This window comes from Onychomys torridus, chromosome 6, assembly GCF_903995425.1.
Source record: "Onychomys torridus chromosome 6, mOncTor1.1, whole genome shotgun sequence".
Taxonomy (NCBI): domain Eukaryota; kingdom Metazoa; phylum Chordata; class Mammalia; order Rodentia; family Cricetidae; genus Onychomys; species Onychomys torridus.
The window spans coordinates 56,144,592-56,168,824 of NC_050448.1; the positions used below are offsets into that span (position 1 = coordinate 56,144,592).

Here is a 24,233-nt window from a genome sequence, read left to right on the forward strand (position 1 = left end):
AGTTACTGCCTGGTCTTCCCTTGGTGTGACCATAACCTGTCCGGCATATTTGGTTTGTCAGAAACTCAGGATGGCAATCCTACTTAAGGTTCAAAATAATACTGTAATCATTCAATGGATAGAACATTTATACTCTGAACACAATCTTTAAACTCATTCCTTTTTGAAAAAAATAAAAGGATATTGTAAACAATTGGATGAGCTCTGTACTCAAAGGATTTCATGTCTGTCTTTGTCTTCCTTGGCGTGTTCAAGACCCCTAGTTGTTCAAAGGCTAGCTTTTTCTCATCTTCCAGAGGAGATCGAGGGCTAGGGCTGGGTTGAAATGTAAGAGGAAGATTGAAAACTCCTTCCAGGCGTGGAGAAGTGCAGCCAGAGGGGATCACCTTGTGTTGATCTCGGAATCTGGAATGATACTGTGTGATGTGGCCGCAGCAGCTCCGAGACTGCTGGACTGTGCATCTCAAGCAATAAGGTCTGCAAAGTGCCAGGGTAATTTCTTCACAGTATTTCACATACAAAGGGGAAAGGAAGGAGGGGGAAGAAGCCCCATATTGCTTTAAGGCAGGGAAGGAGGCAAACTGGTCCATTATCCTCAGGATGTGCGTGCCAAGGCTCCAATGCTTCAGATGTCTTCTCGTGCTCTCCTTTAGGAGGTTTGCTCTGTGGAACAAGAAGCCTGCACTGCCCCAAACCACCAACATTTGTCCATCTTCTGAATATACTGCAGGAAAGAAAGCAAAATAAATAAAACACTCAACAAGTAGACTTTTCTGTGTGTGCTATCATGCTGACTTAGGTTAGAAAAATACATATTTAATGTAGCTCACTTAAAACTCTTGCATTTTTGACAAGCAGTTATTCATAATTTGAAAAGTTTAAAAATGGCTGCATCATGCAAACCTTTATATACATATACACAATGTATTTGTATATATTTTAGGGAGGACGGAGACAGGGTTTGTTTGTGTAGCCCTAGCTGTCCTGGAACTCCCTATGTTGGGAGGGTTGGCCTTGAACATAAAGAGATCCACCTGCCTCTGCTTCCCAAGTGCTGTGATTTAAGGTGTGCACCATCATACTTGACTTATACACCCTATTAAAAAGGCAGCTGGGTGTGGTCATTCAGGTCTGTAATTCCAGTACCCAGGAAGCTGAGCCAGGAGCAAGAATCGGAAGCCCGTCTGGCCTACTGTCTTAAAAACGGTTACAATTGTGATGGCTAGTCTAGGTGGTCAACCCGACAAACCTAGAAAGAGAAAACTTTGAGGACCTGCCTCCATTAGAGTGGCCTGTAAGGCATTTTCTTGATTGCTAATTGATGCAGGAGGGCCCAGCCCTCTGCAGGTGGTTCCTTCCCTCAGAAGATGGGCCCCGACTGTACATGAAAAATGGCTGAATGTGAGCTCCATCTTCCCTGAATCACTGACTGTTACCTGGGATGTAATAAACCCCTTTCTTCTCCAAGTTGCTTTTGGTTAGAATGTTTTTATAACAGCAAAAGGACCAAAATAAGATAACAGTAAGTAAATAAAAATGAATACATCATATGCAGATTGGTTGGAAAGTTATTAATAATCTAAGTTCTAAAATAACAGGTATTTTTCTAAGACTTACTTTTAAATATATGTACGCCCATTTCTGTGTGTGGTATATGCATGTGAATATAGCTGCCTATGGAAGCCAGAAGAGATGGTTAGATCCTTACGAGTTAGGAGTTTTAGACAGTTGTGTGGTACACTCCATGGGTGTAAGAAAATGAACTTTGCTGCAAGAGCAGTATACTCTTCACCATAGAGCCATCTCTCCAGGACTGCCTTCAAATTTTTTTAAAATTCAGTGTGTGTGTGTGTGTGTGTGTGTGTGTGTGTGTGTGTGTGTGTGTATGTACATGAGTGCAGGTGCCCACAGAGGCCAGCAGAGTGTGTTGGGTCTCTCGGCTGCTGTAAGCCACCCACACAGGTGTTAGGAACTGAACTGGAGAAATGGGATTTGCGTCCCAGCACCCACATGGCAGGTCACAACCTATAACAGGGCATCAAATATCGTCTTCTGGCCTCCACAGGCAACAGATACACACACAGTACATATATATATATACAGCAAACACTCATACACACATAAAAACAAATCTTTAAAACAATTTGAGGAAACACAAAAGTGTTAATGTGTGTTAATCTAGAATTGAAAGATTATAATTCCTGCTTACTATGTTTTGGACCTTGCTAGAGTGGTTGTGTAATAAAACACACTACACTGACTACTTAGAAAGCAAAGGGTAGGTCTCCTCCTTGTTCTCAACCCAGTGTTGGTAGGAACATCCACAGAAAGGCAGAGTCCTACAGCGTGCATAGCTTTTGCTAGCCCTTCACTCCCAGCCGCTTTCCACCCTTAAGTGTGCAACTGCAGTGCTTCCACTGAAAACCTTAACCAGCCCCATCTCAATAGGCCAAGATGTTTCTCTGAATTCCTAACACGAGCAACAACCAGAGGTTTTTATCCTTATCGTTAAAATAGGGCCACAAAAGAACTTCAGTTTTACTAAGCATTGTCTTGGAAATCCAGGCTAGGCTGTGTCTTAGGTAGAACTTGCCTAGCACATTAAAAGACGAACACTGTAGTCACGTGCACACTTTCTTACAAGCTACCCTTCAGTGATGGCTGGCACTTCTTAAACCATTTAAAGAAAAGTTCTTCCTCCTGCTAAAGAGGGAAAAAACCCTCCACAGCAAGCAGTTAAAGAGCTTGGAGCCAGTGTCCTGACCCTCCCAAGCAAGTGGGACCTGGGGCTGCCAGCGGGTCTCCCCAGCGCCTACCGTCCTCCTCGGCCCCGGCGAAGCCCTGCGGCTGGAAGGGTGCGAGGCGTGGGTCTGCATCGCTGGGCTTGTGCCACTGAGGCTTGCTTCCCGGCCTGCTGGCTGCAGGAGGCGTCTGCCCTGGAGACAGGGCCTCGGTGGGCCGCGCCACCATGCGGGACCGCTGCAGGGCCACGTTGTAGTCCGGCGGCTTCCGGGCCGGGTGGCAAGGCCCTTCAGGGAAATCTGTGATGGGGATGCCCACGTAGCCTGGAGGTGTGGGCGGTGGCTCCCGGTACCTGCCCTCCTTCCGTGCTGCAGAGAGAAGGCAGGGTGTCAGGTCTAAGGCCTTTCAGGCTGCATAAGGTGCAGGATACAAGCACCATTCAGAACACGCCAGTAGGCTGTCTGCAGCAAATACTCACCACGTCATTTCTGTGTAGTGGTTTAACTGCTGACTGAGCAAAGCTTCTACTGTAAGCTGGGGGAGTTCAACTAAAAACAGGTAAGGTTAAAACTAATCTAACTCTTAGCCCTGCTGTGAAAAAGAGGGACCAGGAACATTCCTGGAACACATCAGTGAGGGGTAAAAATCCCCTCTCCACTGTGCCTGGAGAGGGGTACCAGTTCATGTTTGTGAGGCATTTCTCAATATTATCCAATGGAGAATCAGTTCCACATGCCTCCAAGTCTCTAGGTTTCACTTTGAAACAATAAATTAAAAGAAAATCATAAAAAATGGCACAGTATATCAATTTTAAACATCCTGGAAACAAAAGGGCAGTTGCTTTTCTTTAAACCAATTACTTCAGTAATGAAAAAGCCATTAATTTCTACTGTAAACTGTATGAAATTTGTGAAACTGAATACAACTCAAGTTTCCTTTCCTTGATTTTGTTAGGAACCAGAAATCACTTTCCTTTCCTCTTCAGCAACCAAAATTCTGAGGATTAGTTTGTTAACAGAAAAATGGTTTAAAACAATCAACCTAAGAATTTTGAGCTATTACCTCCTTACTCATCTTTATGAGGCGTTAAGTTTGACATCCATGCATCACATGGCCACATAACTATTTTCTCCTTAGTACAAGTGATGCTTGTTATGGTTATATTCTAGAAGTTTCTCTCAATACCTCACAATCTACCTTGCAGTTCTATTAGACATCCATTGTACATGCTACAGAGACTATAACCCCATGACTGAGGGAACACACCTGTCTTCACACCAGAAGAGGCACCAGCAACTTTCAGACTCCTGATTCGTTAGAACTGTCTTTTGCCAAGACCTCTTTGATCCCACACTAACCCTATTAAGATAAAATTATTCGGGCTGGAGAGATGGCTCAGTGGTTAAGACCACTGGCTGCTGCTCTTCCAGAGGACCTGAGTTCAATTCCCAGCACCCACATGGCAGCTCACAACTGTCTATATAACTCCAGCTGCAGGAAATCTGAAAATCTTACACAAACATCCATGAGGGCAAACACAAATGCTCATAAAGTAAAAATGAATAAATCATATATTTTTGTTTTGTTTTGTTTGTTTTGAGACAGGCTTTCTCTATGTAGCTTTGTGCCTTTCCTGGAATTCGCTTTTGAGACCAGGCTGGCCTGGAACTCACAGAGATCCACCTACCTCTGCCTCCTGAGTGCTGGGATTAAAGGCCTAAGGAGTGTGCCATAACTGCCCAGCAATAAATCCTATTTTTAAAAGATAAAATTATGTAGCTCGTTTTAGAGATGAGTAGGGACGACTGAGTGTTGGAAGTGTCAAGACAGGGATTCTAGCTCTGCCTGACCCCGTCCTGTGCTTTCCCCAACTCTGAGTTCTTTACCTCTGTTCTAGCATGTACAAAGAATTCGTTTAGAAAAAAAAACAATGTGCCTGTATAACAAAAGCCAATGAAAAATATTTCAATATACAAAGACTATAGAGTTCTCGATAGAATTCAAGGGGACAAGAGAGTAACCAACATTTTTCTAAGAGAGGAAATCACTCCTCTATGAAGAACTCAGGAACCCATGCTGATAATTTTCAGGTTTTATCACAACCAACTGATCCTGAGGGCTCAGCTTTATCGAACATTGAATTGCACATCGCTGGCCACAAACTTGGCAGTTAAGCTCTAGTCATTTCACAGTTTTGACCACACTTGCTGATCTGGACACATATGTGGTAACAAACAAACCGAGGGAGAAGCCAATGACCCCCCATCCAGGCATGCCCCTGACATTCCATTGTTCCATTTCCATACTTACCAATGAGCCCCCTTGTAGTACTTAACATCACAGCTATGTGGGCAGGCATAGGGACGGGTTTGGCTTCCTTGGTGGTGACAGGCACCAGGCTTCTGCTTTCTGCTTCAATGGAGACATCCTTGCCACCCCTCCACTTGATAGTGCCCATGTCACCTTCTGAGTCTTCTCCCCAGTAGCCCGTGGAAGTTGTGCAGCTCGCCCGGGACTGGGCTTGTTCAAGACTCTCTCTGATTTGATTTTGTCTATGATACTGTGTGCTATGATTAGAAAACTTGATTTGGTCCATATGGCTACCGGAGTCCCATATACCTGCAGCATCCCCTGAATAATCAAAGTGAGTGTGCCAAAAGGGCAATGTTTCCCAGCTTCTCTGGTGCTGGATGGTCTGGATGTTATCATGGGAACTGCTTGAACATGAAGTCCAGCTCCCATGACCACTGTCAGCAGCATCGAGGGAAGCACGGTCCCGTTGCTCATGGGAAAGATCCTCTGTGCTAGGAGAAGAGATGACAGTTGCTGAGGCATACAGGCCTCTGCTTTCAGACACTGGGGCATATGACCTAGCAACCAAAACAAAGGAAAGGAAGAGGTGAGAGTGTTAAATAACCCTTTGCTGATGAACTGTTTTGCTGCTTTGAGACAGGCTCTTGGTTTGTAGTCTAGGCTGGCCTTGAACTCATGAACCTTGCACCCCAGCCTAAGTGCTTGGATAATAGGCATGAGCCACTATGTTTATAAAATATCTTTTCTCCTAGAAAAGTAGCCTTCTTCCACCCCAGAGAGAGGATGAAAGTACTCAGGAATAGGATCAGAGTGTCCAGCTCTGCCCTATCGTTCATTCATCTTGTTACAAAGCAACCCCGGGCAAGAGATCCACAACTTGGGTCCTTCCAGGGCTCATTTGCCTGACTACACTGTGATTCCCTATGGAAGGCAGCTCAGAGACTGGGGTGTGTCCTACTGGCACTGTCTCCCTCCAGCAGAGCCCCAGTGGACCACTGGCGGATAAACGCAGCTACAAGTGCAGCCTGTGTAACCGAAATAGCATAGGGCAGTTACTGACAGACCATGGAGAGAGAAAGGAGAGACTGCAAGGATCAGACGCTTACCCTAAACTGTATTGATCAGGCTCAATCAGGGTCTGCAGCTCCATCCTGCCCACACCTAGGTTGGTCTCCACAATGCTGATGGAGTGCATCTGGCGCCATTTGTCATGCAGAGGGACTGGCACCAAGTCAAAGGAAGAACTGCTAACAATACTGGATCGTGAAGAAATTTCACTGTGACCAGAACCTGAAAAATTATCCACATTGCCACTGGGATCCAACAAATAACCTAAACGAGAAATGTGATTCAGAAATGAGACATTTTAGGCTTCTGAAAATGGTCTGCCAAAGGAGCAAAATTCAAATGTTGACAATGAAGAGGGGGTTTACTCAAAAACTTATAAGCACCGGCTGACTAAAAGATTAAAATTTTACTCTAATAAAAGTATAAAATTGCCTATTGAATGGTCAGAGAAAACTATCTACTGTTATTCACCTAAAGTAAAGAAGAAGAAACCAAGGTCGACATTGACTATTCTTGTTTCCTTAGCTATAAACCATACTATTGTTAGTAAACCCAGCTGAACACAGCTCAAAGACAAAATACTTTGTCTAGCATGCCTGAGGCACCAGTTCCAATCTTAGCAGCATAAAACAAGATAAAAACAAAACTGGCCCCCAAAACCCCATAGCCAAACTCCGCTGGGCTTAGAAGTACAAACCTGCCCCTCACACTGTGAGTGAGTGTCTTATTTTCTGTTGTCTGTTTTTAGAGACAGGGTTTCTCTGTGTAGCAGTGGCTGTCCTGGAGCTTTCTCTGTAGACCAGGCTCTCCTCGAACCTCAGAGATTCCCTTGCCTCTGCCTCTGAGTGCTGGGATTAAAGTGTATGCCACCACACCTGGCTAGAATGTCTTATTTTCGAGGGACATTTTGACTTTTAGAGGATGGCACAAATGTTCGGCAGGATGTAGCCACACACTCTTAAAACTTTAAGTAGACACATGTATAAAAAGAATAAGTTCAGCTGAGCAGTGGTGGTGCACACCTTAAATCCCAGCACTCAGGAGACAGAGGCAGGTGATCAGTTCGAGGCCAGCATGGTCTACAGCATGAGTCTTGAAAAAGGTATGTTTGGGTTTCTGCCATTCATTTTTTTCAACATTAAAAATGTATTAGTTGAATGACCCACAAGATAGTTGGTTTGAAGGATGTAGTATGCATTTCCCCTGCCCAGCACTGTAAAATGCCTCAATAGACATTCATTTCCTGGCCTGAAAGGATTCTTAACTCTCAGCTGTTCCTAAAAATAATTTTAAAAGTCACATGGCTGAGGGGTAGGGTGAGAGAGCTTGTAGTGACATTTTTACATTTTTAATGAACAATTCCTTGATCTTTCTCAGCGCTCCTTTTAAAGTTCCATTATGACACAAAGGCTAGTAAACAGATGTAATCAGGCACAACGTAAATGACTTCTCTTTTAGGACTGGGGTCTTGTTTACAGCCCAGGTTGCTGTCACAGCTACCTCAGGGTTGGGATTAGGGCCATGCACTACCTCACCTAGCATAATATAATTTTTTTTCAATACCTCTTAACCAGGCAAATACTACAACAAACCCTGAGAACATCTGAATGGCAAATTCTGTATTTCAGTCCAATTGGACCTGATTTATATTTTAAATACTACACAGGTCTTGATGAGATTTAGCAAGCTCATTTATGGTTTGCATTTTAAAATCGCACTGCAAGTTCCAACCATGTTAAATCCCTCCCTAAAAAGTCTGCCCCAAAGCTTGATGCTTAGAGGAATTCTACCATTTTCTTAGCCAGTGAGCCAACAAGTTTTCCTGCCAGCTTTGGTTTTAAAAACCTCATCCACCCCATAGCTCCCTGGAGCACTGTTATTCTTGCTCCAGTTCTCAATTCCAAGAGAAAACAAGAAGCTGGGTAAGCCCAACTGCCAGAAGCCAGCAGCCCTCAGCTGACATCACCGCTAGCTAGCAAGACCTGGAGCCACAGAACTCACAGGGTTGGAGAGCAATTGGCAGGCTGGCTCTGCTGTGTCACTGAATTCTAGTCCCTTTCACACTTCTCAGAGGAAGACAATCTCCTTCACTACGGGCTGACATGCACTCAATCGAAGGCCAGAGGAGGGATCATTATGGGGAGCTTTGGGAAGAAATTATCACCTATTTTAATCTGAGAAAATATCAACCTAAGGATAGATGTAGTCTCTTGAAAAGAAAAAAGACAATCAAGACCTGCATTTGTATAATGAAAAAAAAAGGAACATTAATTTTTCACATTTTCAAGGCCGCTTCTATATTACTGTTGCATAATTTTCAAGTTAATTAGAACAAATTTCAATAGAAAATTCTCTCTACAGTTACAATGATATTAAAAAAAAAAAAGATTTAAAAAAATTTGTGTTAATTCAGAACTCAGAAGGCAGAGGCAGGAGAATTGCTGCAAATCTGAGACCAAGCTGGTGGACATGGTTGGTTCTGGGCCAGAGAGTGCTCATGATAAGACTTTAGGAAAAACAAAACACAAACCCAAAGTTTTAAATAGTTACACAAGTAAATGCTATCTATTTCTAAGTAGAATATTTAAAAGAAATATGGAGGGGGCTGAACTCAGCATCCCAGGAGAAGAAAATGGAGCACCGTGAAGCTTGGACAATGAATCAGAAAAGATATCTAGGAAGGGACCTGAAGCTGAGACATGACACTCACTATGTGCTCACCTTTGCTGCTGCCTGGTCAGGCCCTGGACTAGAGCCTTAGTAGAACAAGAACCAAGGTGTGGTGAAGGACACCAGCAGACAGACCACAGGGCCAGTAGGAGTGTGATAAGGGACTCGGAAGCTGGGGGTTCCCAGCACCCCTATGCCAGCTACTGCAGGCAGGCTGGTGGAAGACCTTGCTGCAGTACCCCAAGGAAGTGAGCCCAGCCCCAACCAGGAAGGAGTGCTGGCTGAAAACACAGCACCTTCTATTTCATTTATTGCTCATTTGTGTTTTTATTGTCTTATTCTTTAATTTTTAGTTTCTTTCTTATTATTTATTTTCATTTTACTTGACCTAAATTTTTATTATATATAAATATAAATATACATTTAAGCTTTTTTTCTTTTTTAGTGCATATATATGTACCTTAAGTGTTAAGTTGTTGGGCTGTATCCTGTATCTCATTGGAAAAAAATTACTTAATTTTGAAATTTTTAGTTATTTTATGGGTATGAGTGCTTTGCCTTTGTGAGGCTGTGTATGTCTTGTGGGTTGCCTGGTGCCCGAGAAGGAGGCCAGAAGAGGGTATCTGAAGCCCCTGAAACTGGAGTTGCAGATGGTTGTGAGCTGTCATGTGGGTCTTGGGAACTGAACCTGGGTCTCCTCTGGAACAGCAGTGTACTACTCTGGCTGCCTTTGTGGGTCAACTTGACACAATAGTGTCATCAGAGAGGAAGGAGCCTCAGTTGAAGGAATGCCTCCTTAAGATCCAGCTGTAAGACATTTTCTCAATTAGTGAGCATTAGGGAAGGACCCAGCCCATTGTGGGTGGGGCCATCCCTGAGCTGGTAGCCCCGGGTACTAGAAGAAAACAGGCTGACCAAGCCAGAGGAGGCAAGCCAGTAAGCAGCACCCCTCCACAGACTCTGCATCAGCTCCTGCCCCCAGGTTCCTGCCCTGCTTGAGTTCCTGTCCTGACTTCTGTTGATGAACAGCAATATGGATGTATAAGCCGAATAACCCCTTTCCTCCCCAACTTGCTTTTTGGTTGTGGTGTTTTGTGGCAGCCACAGAAATCCTAACTAAGGCAAGCAGTCAGTGCTCTTACGTGCTGGGCCATCTCTCCAGCCCCAGAGTCTCCACTGCTGTTCTGAGCCCTAACCAACACACTTTTTTTCTCGTTCTTTACTTCCTCTCCTTACATTCCTTTACTCTCTCGTCTGTTCTCATTTGCTCCTCACTTCACTGTTTAAATATTGATGCTCTTACCCCTAAAAAACAACAATCCTCACCCCTAAAAACTACTTTCCCCAACCTAAAAGACACACAGTAAAGAGTACAAGTATCTTCCACAAGGAAGTAACCAGGAAGAGATCCCACTATTTGCAGATGACTTGAAAGACCCAACAGACCACACCAGAAAACTTTCAGACTTGATAAGCACTTTCAGTATAGTAGCAGGATACAAAAATCAACATACAAAAGTCAGCACTTTTTTGATATACTAATAGTGAACTCACAAACAACAAAATTAGGAACAATATCCCATTTAATAATTGCATCAAAAGACAATGAAACAACCTAGGAAGAAACCTAACAAAAGAGGTGGAAGACTTCTACAATGAAAACTTTAAGGCATTAGAATGCTATCCATCAAAATTCCAAATGACATTTTTCACAGAACTAGAAAAAACAACCCTAAAATCTATACAGAAACACAAGAGACCACAGAGAGGCAAAGCCATTCTAAAGCAGAAGGAAGACCGCTCAAAGCATGTTATCATGTCCGATTAAAGCATGTCATCATAGCTGATCACAGACTATAGTCTGGAGTCATAGTGACACCAGTAGTACAGTACTGGCATAAAGACAGAAAGTCGATTAATAGAACAAAACAGAGGACCCAGAAAGAAACGCACACACTTATAGCACCTAAATTTTGACAAAAGTGTTGAAAACATACCAGGGATGAGAAAGGCAAAAGAGCCATGTTGGTGCCCCCACATGCAAAGAATGAAGTCAGGACCCTATCTCACACCCTACGTGAAAGTCTACCCAAAGTAGATCAAAGACCTTAGTTTAACCCCTAAAATGTTTAAACTGCTTGAAGAAATAATCCAAGAAATAGGTACAGGCAATCTTTCTGCCTAGTATTCAAATAGCACCAGAAATAACCCCCAAGAACTGACAAGTGAGACCACATGAACTTAGGAACTTCTCCACAATGATAAAAACTATCAACTGAGTGAACACAGCCTACAGAATGGGAGAAAACCTTTGCCAATTCTATTTCAGACAAGGGTTAATATCTACACTATTTATAAATCTGGAAAAGGTAAACATCCCAAACCAAAAGGCCCACCAATAAATGGGCCACTCAACTGATACAACAACAACAAAACAGTTCTCAAAAGAAACACCAGCTGGCAGTAAAAACGGTAAAATTCCGCATGCTTAGCCATCAGGGAAATAATTGCTTTGCGATTCTAACTCACCACTGTCACAATGTCATTGAGAAAACAAATGACAGCCAGTGGTGGCGGCGCACACCTATAATCCCAGCACTTAGGGGCAGAGGCAGGCAGATCTCCGAGTTCAAGGCCAGCCTGGTCTATAGAGCAAGTTCCAGGACAGCCAGGGCTACCCAGAGAAACCCTGTCTCAAAAAAACCAAACTGGGGCAGTAGTGGCGCACGCCTTTAATCCCAGCACTGGGGAGGCAGAGCCAGGCGGATCTCTGTGAGTTCAAGGCCAGTCTGGGTTACCAAGTGAATCCCAGGAAAGGTGCAAAGCTACACAGAGAAACCCTGTCTCAAAAACAAAAACAAACAAACAAACAAACAAAAAAAACCAAACCAAACCAAAAAACCAAGAAAGAACAAACAAATGACAGCAAATGCAGGTGAGGATGTGGGGAGAGGAGCCCTCCTTCACCACTTGTGGGAATGTGAATTTCTGCGGCCACTATCAAAATCAGTGTAGAATCCTCAAAAACAAAACAACAAACAAAACAAAAAATAGTTCTGGCTGTACTTCTGGCATTTACCCAAAGTCCATATTGTACCAGACACTTGCATGTGCATGTTGCAATACCAAGCGAATGAAAAGTCTAGATTCCCAGCAGAGGGACAGACAGTGAAAAAGATTTCAGGAAAGGATTGGAATTAGCAAACATTACAGTCAGTGAGGTAACCCAAACTCAGAAAGACAAATAAGCATTTCTTCTAGGGTGGGGCTCCTAGCCTCTAATCTCTAATTTCTAATTTCTTGGGCTCAGCTGTAGCAGGAAATGAATATTCTGAACTTTCATGAGATATCAGTAGTCTTCTTAAGCCAATACTTATAATATTGGCACCTGTCTTTGATAGCAGGTTAAGGGGAGCCATAATTATAAAAACACCAGCATTCTTCCAAATTTATGAATGGATGGGGAAAGTCCACTGCCACAGCACATCCGATCATTTACATACAATACCCAAACTTCTGTAGTGCATGGCTTTGCAATCAGCTGGACTAGATGTGTGCCCTACCTTTCCTTGGAGAGCTCTGAGGCGAGGTGGGGGGTGAGGACAGCTGCGAAGATGCATTTGATATTGTGTCTTCTGCTTGCTTCCTATGACGCTCCAAACTCCCTTCTTCAGACAAGGACAGGATTTTCTTTAAAGCTTGTGGGGAGTTTATGCCTATAAAGAAAAGAAAAGGAAATAATTCAGGCACCCATTTTAGAGATTGAAAGAGGCTGAGGGTGTGGCTCAGTGGCAGAATAGCTGGCTTGCCTAGCTTGCACAGGCCTTGGCTTCTTCTAGCATCAAACAAACAAGTAAGCAGACAGAGAGTAAAAAAGACTGAAAGGAAACATTAAATATTAAAAGCCTTTTTTGTGTCAACATTCAGTATTGCCAGATCTATTGACAATCTAAACGTTCTGTGTGCTCTTCTGGCATATGGAGCAAGGCAGGAGGTATGCATGGCTTAGTCTCTGCCCGTTCTCTGTCAGGAGTACTGGAAATAGACAGCTTTGACGTTACTCGGATTCTAAACTCGGCCATCAGAGTTATTCAACTGTGTTTTGTTAAATAACAATGGGGGAAGCCAGAGAACTGGACAACACTTGAATTAAGGATGAAGACAGCATACCCCACTTCTATTCCAGATGGCACTCAAGTTCAGATTAAGAACAAGACATTTTGGTATTTGTGGAGATGTGGTCTCCGAGAAAGAAGGAATTGGTGGGGGTGGGGGGGCAAAGGAAAGGGTCAAGAGTTAACAGGAACTAACCAAGGGAAGTCAATAAAAGGGCTCTAAAGAGTGTCATGTCATTAATATTTGATCAACTAAAGAGAGGAGGAGGAGGCAGGAGGCAGCCTGTCTTCTGTGGTGCACTCCAGAAGCCCAGGAGAGGTTTCTGAAGGTGGATGGAGCCAGCATCAACACAGTAAGAAGGAGGGGAAACAGAATCACCATGACAAAGCAGTGAAATAAGAAAGTCACATTAAAATGCTTTACACATCTATTATTCTGAGGCTGCTTTTGAATGATAAAGACATTTCTACAAAGTCCTAATAGCCTGAAATTACCATGAGTCAGGGCTGGTTTTAATGGTCATAGACTTAACAGGCCCATTAAAAAGGAGTCAACAGATTTTAACCCTTCAATGTATCTTCTATTCATGGTTTGATGCTGGTTTTTCTTTTTTTTATTTTATTTCTTTTTTAGTTTTTTGTTTGTTTGCTTGTTTTCTGGGGGTAGGGGGTGGGACAGAGTCTCACATATCTCAGGCTGGCTTGGAACTCTCTACACAGCTAAGGATGACCTGAGCTTCTGATCCTCTTGCCTCCACTTCCTGAGTTCTAGGATTATTGGAAATAGCAATCATACTCCTGCTTTATGTAGTAGTGGGGACCAAACCCAGGAATTCATACATGCTAGGCAGGCATTCTACAAACTGAGCTCCATCAACAATCCCCTTAATACTGTTTTAGTACAATTCTATTAAAAAATAATTCTTAAAGCAGTTCTCTGATCAAACATAGAAATATTAAAATACACAGTATACATAAATAGATTCACTATGTGAATGGGCATTTTTTCCTCTTAAAACATTTTGTTAAGCTGAGTAGGGTGGCACATGCTTTTGGGGACAGGTGGATCTCTTTAAGTATGAAAATAGCTTAGTCCACATAGTGAGGCCCTGACTCAAAAACAAAACCAACCAAAAAACCCTCAGAAACCAAACAGACTATTTATTCATGTATGTGTTTGTGTCGAGCACACTTGACTTTTTTAAAATTTTCTTAGGAGGTCAGAGGACCACTCGCAGGAGCCGGTTATTTTCCTCCATTATGTACAACTTGCTAATGAGCATCTTTACCCTCTGAGCCTCCTCCCATTATCTGGTGTGTGAGAGTGGTATATGGATGAAGGTCAGAGGACAACTTGAAGAAGCAGGTTCTCTCTTTCCACAATGAGCCATTTTACTAACCTATGAATGGACAGTTTTGATATGAAACTATTTCCAGGGCCACTGTCTGTCTGTCTGTCTTTCTGTCTCTCTCTCCTCTCTCTGTGTCTGTCTCTGTCTCTGTCTGTCTGTGTCTCTCTGTCTCTCTGTCTGTCTCTCTGTCTGTCTCTGTCTCTGTCTCTGTCTCTGTCTCTCTCTCTCTCTCTCTCACACACACACACACACACACACACACACACACACACACACACACACACTTCCCCCAAAGACTTGCATTATCTTTCAGTGGCTGCAGATAAAAATGCTACACCTTAGCAGCCATGTTTGGTGCTTCGAAGCGGTAATCTGTTTACTTTTGGAAACAGGGTTTCATGAAGTATCCCCAGCAAGCCTTAAACTTGTCACACAGCCCAGACAAATCACAAACTCACAGTCCTCCTAAATGCTGGGGATACAGGCATGTATGACCACATCCCACAGGTGATGACTTTTACTAAGGTACAAGATTCTGGAAGTGTTTAGAACAAAACGATTTCGTGAAATAGGATGGAGGAAAAAAAACTCCTAATATCTTTAAATTAGTATTTTTTATAATGTGACTTTAGATACATTATACTTAATATCTTAGGATGACAGATGACATTTCATCCACATTATAAGGCTCATAAATTCAAATGAACCTAGAAGATATTTTCAGAGACATTCTCTTTGAGAAAATGGGAGACAGCTTTATATTCAGGAACGCCTACCTCACGTTAAATATAGCTAATGGGGTATTTCTAGATAAAGAGAAGAATGACAGTCTTCCATATACAAAGCTCAGCACAGAAAGGAGACAGGATCAAACGGTGGAGTATTCAGAAATATATGGAGACTGAGAATACAAGGAATAGCAAAGTGTGTAATCCAATTTGTTTGTCCTACGATGAACACAAGAGTCTGAAAAGGAAAATACGTCAAGTAAAGATTCTTGTTTTCCCCACAAACTCAGTAGATGTTACACACTGTGTGTTAACTTGTGAAGTGGGACACACTGCCTTGTGTTAATTCGTGAAGTGGGAACGGGTTTCCACGTCCACAGGACAAGCCAGCTTTAAAATTTTCTTTACTTTCATTCTGATTGTTTTCTTCTCTATACACTCAGATGCAAGAGCAGTTTTATGGGAAGTTGTGCTGCTGTGTATTTACACAGAGAACCAGAGAGCTGGGTACTGCTGATGGGAAGAAGATGCCAGATTTCCTTATTATTCAGGCATTGAGCTGCATCCTCTGTCTGCTAAGTTATAGAACTAGTGACCAGCAAGTAAGAAGCCACCTTCACGTCTGGCATGTGCCTTGGTTTGATTCCTAGCACCACAAAAATAGACAAAAGAAAAAATCACTTCCAATAATTTAACTTGAAAGATATTTTGCCTACACTTCTGTAGTTTATGGATCACAAGTCACAATGTGTTGAAATGAAGTCTCCATTAAGGCTTAAGTTGGTAAGTGTGCAAAGTCTATGTCACCCCATGAGCTGCCCATGTCATGCCATGACAGATGACCTAACAACTGAATTCCAACTGTTCCTACAGAATGGAAGGCTATTTCTGCCAACTAGCCGTTCCACAGGGATTAATATTCAGAATATATAAAGAATTCAGGAAGTTAAAAACTGCAAAAACTCAATAAAAAGACAAATGAATCGGACAGATTATTCTTCCAAGAAGAAATGCAAACGGCCGATAAACACATGAAAAACCTTCAATATCCCTAGCCATAAAGGAAGTACAGATCAAAAGGACATTGAGATTCTGTCTCACCCTCATCAGAATAACCACCATGAAGAAAACATCTGCAGGTGAGGCTAGGCTTGGAGGAGAACCTTGAACCACTCAGGTGGACAATCCCGGCAGCCTCTCTGAGGTTGGCACAGAAATGTCTTCCAAAACTATACAAGTGCCAGCATACGACCCACCTAGACCACCCGAGCTATCATGTTTCCATCGCACTCTTGACAACAGCAAAGACAAGGACCCAGTTGAGACGCCCATCAACATATGAATAAAGAAAATATGGACACACAAAGTGGGTATTATTCAGCCATAAGAAAGAATGCAGTTATGTCATTTGTAGAAAGATGCATGGCACTAGATATCACATTGAGCGAAATAATTCAGACTCAGGAATACAGCTATGCAGAGTCTAGTTGAGGACAGGAGGAGGGGAAGACATTAAAGCAGATTGGGGACTGATGGGAGGGGATAACAGGAGGGGAAGCAGGACAAGAGAGGCTAACAGAGGTGACCATGATCAAGGTATTACATATGATAAGTGTCGTAGTGAAACCCATTATTTGTACAACTAATAGATGCTAAGAAAAAAATGCAATTTTTTACAAAAACAGTCGTGAGGCTAAACAGCTAACTGCTTGTCTTATAAGAAGATGGTCACAGAGAAATAAAGTTATTCAAGATAAACACTGTTCCCAACCTGAGACACACGTCAGTGAATCTCACCCGAAGAGCACGGGTTTAGAAACTTACCAAAAGGTGGCAGATCCTTCACCTGCACCTTCTTTCGTGAAGGGTCGAGGGACACTGCAGGCACCTGCAGTCCTTGGCTGACTTTATGTGGTGGCTGTGGCAGCAGCTGCTGAGACTGCACTTTCTGCTGTGGCCCTGCACGGGGAGCCACAGGGGAGGTCTTGGACTTGACAGGCTTTTTGTCTCCAGGGTTCCTGGGCACTGGTCATGGTTGAGGGTGAAAACAGAGCACAGAGCAAAGGTGTCAGCATAATGTGTAGTCAAGATCAGCGCTGCAGAGCATGTGCAGCGAGATCACCAGCAGGGACCCCCACCCCTACAGCCTCACCCAGGACAGAGAGGGAGGAGAAACCCTAGCTACTGAAAATGAGAGGTGAAGCAGGACAAGGGTATTTGCCTTATGAATGAGTGATCTCAAAGAGGATTATACTGCTAAGCACCAAATAAAAATAAAAACAATGAGAGCAGTCCAGCTCAGATTAGATGTTAAAAATACAAACTCATGGTCTGGCGCTATGGCTTAGTAGGTAGAAGATGTTTCTGCCTTGCCTGACCATCGGAGCTTGATCGCTGGAACCCATGTGGAAGGAGAGAACTAGCTCCCATAAGCTGTCCACTGACTTCCACAGGTACAACACAACATGTGTGGTGACAACCACACACATTTTGTAAATCAAAGACAATAAATAAATGAATGTTAAAAACATACATGATAAAAATCAAAGAATTGTTTAAAAATGTCATCGAAAACTTTGCCTCATCTGAGATAATGCCATTAACAGTAGTCTACTTAACATTAAATCCTCCAGGGATGGAACATTATTTTTGAGCCAACAGTGGCCAATGCTAGAGTTTTTGATGGTTTGGAGCCACCATATATTCTGGGAATTGAACATAGGTCCTCTACAGGAATTGTGAGTGCTCTTACCCCTCAGCCATCTCTCCAGCCCTGGGTAGATGAAATCATGTGATCTTCTCAAGTTATCTATCTCACATTTCAATTATCAAGAAGATATAATTCAAATTTGCCCATAAAAGTTCCCAAAGTGTCCTAAATGCAAAATGCTTCAATCTTATCATACAGAAACAGACACAGAGTCCCTCATGTAGAGACTGGCCACATTCCTACTTTTCATTTTAACAGGAATGTGTGTCACTGTTGTCTAGGCTCTGTGGCCCACACAAACTTCTGGCGCTTAAGCCCTAGTCATTTCACACTTTTGACCACGCTTGCTGATCTGGACACATATGTGGTAACAAACAAACCGAGGGAGAAGCCAATCCCCTCCACATCCAGGCATGCCCCTGACATTCCATTGTTCCATTTCCATACTTACCAATGAGCCCCCTTGTAGTACTTGACATCATGGATGGGTGGCAGGCATGGGGATGGGTTGGCTTCCTTGTGGTCAGAGGCACCAGGCTGCTGCTTTCTGCTTCAATGGAGACATCCTTGCCACCCCTCCACTTGATAGTGCCCATCTCACTTTCTGAGTCTTCTCCCCAGTAGCCCGTGGAAGATGCCCAGCTTGCCCGGGACTGGGCTTGTTCAAGACTCTCTCCGATTTGATTTTGTCTAGGATACTGTGTACTATGAACAGAAAACGTGATTTTGTCCATATGGCTATCGGAGGCCCATATACCTGCAGCATCCCCTGAATAGTCAAAGTGAGTATGCCCAAAGGGCAATGTTTCCCAGCTTCTCTTGCACTGGATGATCTGGATGTTATCATGGGAAGTGCTTGAACATGACATCCCACTACAAAGAACACTGTCAGCAGCATGGAGGAAAGCATGGTACCGTTGGTCATGGGAAAGCTCCTCTGTGCTAGGAGAAGAGATGACTGTTGCTGAGGCATACAGGCCTCAGCTTTCAGACACTGGAACATACGACCTAGCCACCAAAACAAAGGAAAGGAAGAGGTGAGAGTGTTAAATAAACTTTTGCTGATGAACTGTTTTGCTGCTTTGAGACAGGCTCTTGTTTTGTAGTCTAGGCTGGCCTTGAACTCATGAACTTTCCACCCCAGCCTAAGTGCTAGGATAATAGGAATGAGCCACTAAGCTTATAAAACATCTTTTCTCCTAGAAAAGTAGCCTTCTTCCATCCCAGAGAGAGGATGAAAGTACTCAGGAATAGGATCAGAGTGTCCAGCTCTGCCATATCGTTCATTCATCTTGTTACAAAGCCACCCCGGGGAAGAGATCCCAACTTGGGTCCTTCCAGGCTCACTTGCCTGAATACACTGTGATTCCCTGTGGAAGGCAGCTCTGAGACTGGGGTGTGTTCTACTGGCACTGTCTCCCTCCAGCAGAGCCCCAGTGGACCACTGGAGGATAAACGCAGCTACAAGAGCAGTCTGTGTAACCAAAATAGCATGGGGCACTTACTGACAGACCGCAGAGAGAGAAAGGAGATACTGCAAGGAGCAGATGCTTACCCTAAGCTGTATTGATCAGGCTCAATCAGGGTCTGCAGCTCCATCCTGCCCACACCTAGGCTGGTCTTCACAATGCTGACAGAGTGCCTCTGGCACCGTTTGTCACGCAGAGGGACTGGCACTGAGTCAAAGGAAGAATTGCTGACAATACTGGACCGTGAAGAAATTTCACTGTGACCAGAATCTGAAAAATTATCCACGGTGCCCCTGCGAGCCAACGAATAACCTGAACGAGAAACGTGATTCAGTAATGAGACATTTTAGGCTTCTGAAACCGGTCTGCTAAACGAGCAAAATTCAAATGTTGACAATGAAGAGGGGGTTTACTCAAAAACTTATAAGCACCGGTGACTAAATGTTTAAAATTTTACTCTACTAAAGTATAAAATTGCCTATTCAATGGTCAGAGAAAACTATCTACTGTTATTCACCTAAGGTAAAGAAGGAGAAACTATGGCGGGCATTGACTATTCTTGTTTCCTTGGCTACAAACCACACTACTGTGAGTAAACCCAGCTGAACACAGCTCAAAGACAAAAATATCTTGTCCAGCATGCCTGAGGCACCAGTTCCAATCTTAGCAGCATAAAACAAGACAAAAACAAAACTGGCACCCCAAAATCCCCACAGCCAATCTTTACCGGGCTTAGAAGAACAAACCAGACCCTCACACTGTGACTGAGTGTCTTATTTTCTGTTGTCTGTTTTTTGAGACAGGGTTTCTCTGTGTAGCACTGGCTCTCCTGGACTTGCTCTTGTAGACCAGGCCTGTCTCGACCTCAGAGATCCCCCTTCCTCTGCCTCCGAGTGCTGGGATTAAAGTGTAATTTGTTTTTGTTTTTTTACTGTACCAAGCTGTTTTTTATTACTGTAGGTGTATAGTAGAGCTTGAAGTCAGGGGTCATGATGCCTTAAGAGGTTGCTTTATTGTATAGGATTCTTTTCGCTATCAATGTGTTTTTTGTTTTTCCATATGAAGTTGATTATTGTTCTTTTCAGATCTGTGAAGAATTGTGTTGGGATTTTAATGGAGATTGCACTGAATCTGTAGATTGCTTTTGGTAAGATTGCCATTTGTGTTATGTTATTCTTACCTATCCATGAGCATGGGAGATCTTTTCATTTTCTGATATCTTCTTCAATTTCTTTCTTCACAGACTTAACGTTCTTGTCATATAGGTCCTTCACTTGCTTAGTTGGAGTTACCCCAAAGTATTTTATAACATTTGTGGCTATTGTAAAGGGTGATTTTTTTTTTTACTTCTTTCTCAGCCTGTTTGTCATTTGTATATAAGAGGGCTACTGATTTCTTTGAGTTGATCGTTTATCCAGCCACATTACTGAAGCTATTTATCAACTGTAAGTGTTCCTTGGTTGAATTTTTGGGGTGACTTATATATACTATCATGTCATCTGCAAACAGTGAAAGTCTGACTTCTTCCTTTCCATTTTGTATCTCCTTGATCTCTTTTTGTTGTCTTATTGCTCTAGCTTGAACTTCAAATACTATATTGAATAAATATGTAGAGAGTGGACTGCCTTGACTTGTTCCTGATGTTTGTGGATTGAATTTGAGTTTCATTCCATTTGATTTGATGTTGGGTGTTGGCTTGCTGTAAATTGCTTTTATTATGTTTAGGTATATATATATACACCAAACACTCATACACACATAAAAACAAATCTTTAAAACAATTTGAGGAAACACAAAAGTGTTAATGTGTGTTAATCTAGAATTGAAAGATTATAATTCCTGCTTACTATGTTTTGGACTTTGCTAGAGTGGTTGTGTAATAAAACACACTACACTGAATACTTAGAAAGCAAAGGGTAGGGGCTCCTCCTTCTCAACCCAGTGTTGGTAGGAACATGCACAGAAAGGCTGAGTCCTAGAGCATGCATAGCTTTTTCTAGCCCTTCACTCCCAGCCACTTTCCACCCATAAGTGTGCAACTGCAGTGCTTCCACTGAAAACCTTAACCAGCCCCGTCTCAATAGGCCAAGATGTTTCTCTGAATTCCTAATACGAGCAACAACCAGAGGGTTTTACTCTTATCCTTAAAATAGGGCCACAAAAGAACTTCAGTTTAACTAATCTCTATGTAAACTGTATGAAATTTGTGAAACTGAATACAACTCAAGTTTCCTTTCCTTGATTTTGTTAGGAACCAGAAATCACTTTCCTTTCCACTTCAGCAACAAAAATTCTGAGGATTAGTTTGAGAAAGAAAATGGTTTAAAACAATCAACCTAAGAATTTTGAGCTGTTACCTCCTTACTCATCTTTATGAGGCGTTAAGTTTGACATCCATGCATCATTTTTTTATGTGGCCACGTAACTATTTTCTCCTTAGTACAAGTGATGCTTGTAATGTTATATTCTACAAGTTTCTCTCAATAACTCACAATCTACCTTGCAGTTCTATTAGACATCCATTATACACGCTACAGAGACTATAAGCCCATGACTGAGGGAACACACCTGTCTTCACACCAAAAGGGGCACCAGCACCTTTCAGGCTCCTGATTCGTTAGCACTGTCTTTTGCCAAGACCTCTTCCATCCCACACTAACCCTATAAAGATAAAATTATTGGGGCTGGAGAGATGGCTCAGTGGTTAAGACCACTGGCTGCTGCTCTTCCAGAGGACCCGAGTTCAATTCCCAGCACCCACACAGCAGCTCACAACTGTCTATATAACTCCAGCTCCAGGGGATCTGACACTCTTACATCAACATCCATGCAGGCCAAACACCAATGCTCACAAAGTAAAAATGAATAAATCATATATAAATGGTTTCTCCGTATAGCTTTGTGCCTTTCCTAGAACTCGCTTTGGAGACCAGGATGGCCTCGAACTCACAGAGATCTGCCTGCCTCTACCTTCTGAGTGCTGGGATTAAAGGCATAAGGCGTGTGCTACCCCTGCCCCGCAATAAATCATATTTTTAAAGATAAAATTATGAAGCTCATTTTAGAGATGTGTAGGGACAACTGAGTGTTGGAGGTGTCAAGACAGGGATTCTAGCTCTGCCTGACCTCGTCCTGTGCTTTCCACAACTCTGAGTTCTTTACCTCTGTTCTAGCATGTACAAAGAATTCGTTTAGTAGGAAAAAAATGTGCATGTATAACAAAAGCCAATGAAAAAATGCAATATACAAAGGCAATAGAGTTCTCGATAGAATTCAAGGGGACAATAGAGTAACCAACCATTTCTCTAAGAGAGGAAATCACTCCTCTATGAAGAACATAGGCACCCATCCTGATAATTTTCAGGTCATATCACAACAGATTGATCCTCACGGCTCATCTTTATCAAATGTTGAATTGCACATCTCCGGCCACAAACTTGGCGCTTAAGCCCTAGTCATTTCACACTTTTGACCACGCTTGCTGATCTGGACACATATGTGGTAACAAACAAACCGAGGGAGAAGCCAATCCCCCCCACATCCAGGCATGCCCCTGACATTCCATTGTTCCATTTCCATACTTACCAATGAGCCCCCTTGTAGTACTTGACATCATGGATATGTGGGCAGGCATGGGGATGGGTTTGGCTTCCTTGGTGGTCAGAGGCACCAGGCTGCTGCTTTCTGCTTCAATGGAGACATCCTTGCCACCCCTCCACTTGATAGTGCCCATCTCACTTTCTGAGTCTTCTCCCCAGTAGCCCGTGGAAGATGCCCAGCTTGCCCGGGACTGGGCTTGTTCAAGACTCTCTCCGATTTGATTTTGTCTAGGATACTGTGTGCTATGATCAGAAAACGTGATTTTTTCCATATGGCTATCGGAGGCCCATATACCTGCAGCATGCCCTGAACAGTCAAAGTGAGTATGCCCAAAGGGCAATGTTTCCCAGCTTGTCTTGCACTGGATGATCTGGATGTTATCATGGGAAGTGCTTGAACATGACATCCCGCTACAAAGAACACTTTCAGCAGCATGGAGGAAAGCATGGTACCGTTGGTCATGGGAAAGCTCCTCTGTGCTAGGAGAAGAGATGACGGTTGCTGAGGCATACAGGCCTCGGCTTTCAGACACTGGGACATATGACCTAGCCATCAAAACAAAGGAAAGGAAGAGGTGAGAGTGTTAAATAAACTTTTGCTGATGAACTGTTTTGCTGCTTTGAGACAGGCTCTTGGTTTGTAGTCTAGGCTGGCCTTGAACTCATGAACTTTCCACCCCAGCCTAAGTGCTAGGATAATAGGCATGAGCCACTATGCTTATAAAATATCTTTTCTCCTAGAAAAGTAGCCTTCTTCCATCCCAGAGAGAGGATGAAAGTACTCAGGAATAGGATCAGAGTGTCCAGCTCTGCCATATCGTTCATTCATCTTGTTACAAAGCCACCCCGGGGAAGAGATCCACAACTTGGGTCCTTCCAGGGCTCACTTGCCTGAATACACTGTGATTCCCTGTGGAAGGCAGCTCTGAGACTGGGGTGTGTTCTACTGGCACTGTCTCCCTCCAGCAGAGCCCCAGTGGACCACTGGAGGATAAACGCAGCTACAAGAGCAGTCTGTGTAACCAAAATAGCATGGGGCACTTACTGACAGACCGCAGAGAGAGAAAGGAGATACTGCAAGGAGCAGACGCTTACCCTAAGCTGTATTGATCAGGCTCAATCAGGGTCTGCAGCTCCATCCTGCCCACACCTAGGCTGGTCTTCACAATGCTGACAGAGTGCCTCTGGCACCGTTTGTCACGCAGAGGGACTGGCACTGAGTCAAAGGAAGAATTGCTGACAATACTGGACCATGAAGAAATTTCACTGTGACCAGAATCTGAAAAATTATCCACGGTGCCCCTGGGAGCCAACGAATAACCTGAACGAGAAACGCGATTCAGTAATGAGACATTTTAGGCTTCTGAAACCGGTCTGCCAAACGAGCAAAATTCAAATGTTGACAATGAAGAGGGGGTTTACTCAAAAACTTATAAGCACCAGTGACTAAATGATTAAATTTTTACT

At 43.2% G+C, this 24,233-nt stretch overlaps 1 protein-coding gene across 1 annotated transcript in view; it reads right to left on the minus strand.

Moving 5' to 3' along the window:
- Positions 1–2,179: 2,179 nt before the first annotated feature.
- Rapgef2 (Rap guanine nucleotide exchange factor 2) overlaps positions 2,180–24,233 on the minus strand; it is a 262,162-nt gene continuing 240,108 nt past the window's right edge. The window contains 5 exon segments of the mRNA XM_036190519.1: positions 2,180–3,110; positions 5,053–5,612; positions 6,162–6,387; positions 12,357–12,509; positions 16,813–17,013. Of these exon segments, the coding sequence (XP_036046412.1) occupies positions 2,737–3,110; positions 5,053–5,612; positions 6,162–6,387; positions 12,357–12,509; positions 16,813–17,013 (1,514 nt within the window). The 3' untranslated portion in view covers positions 2,180–2,736.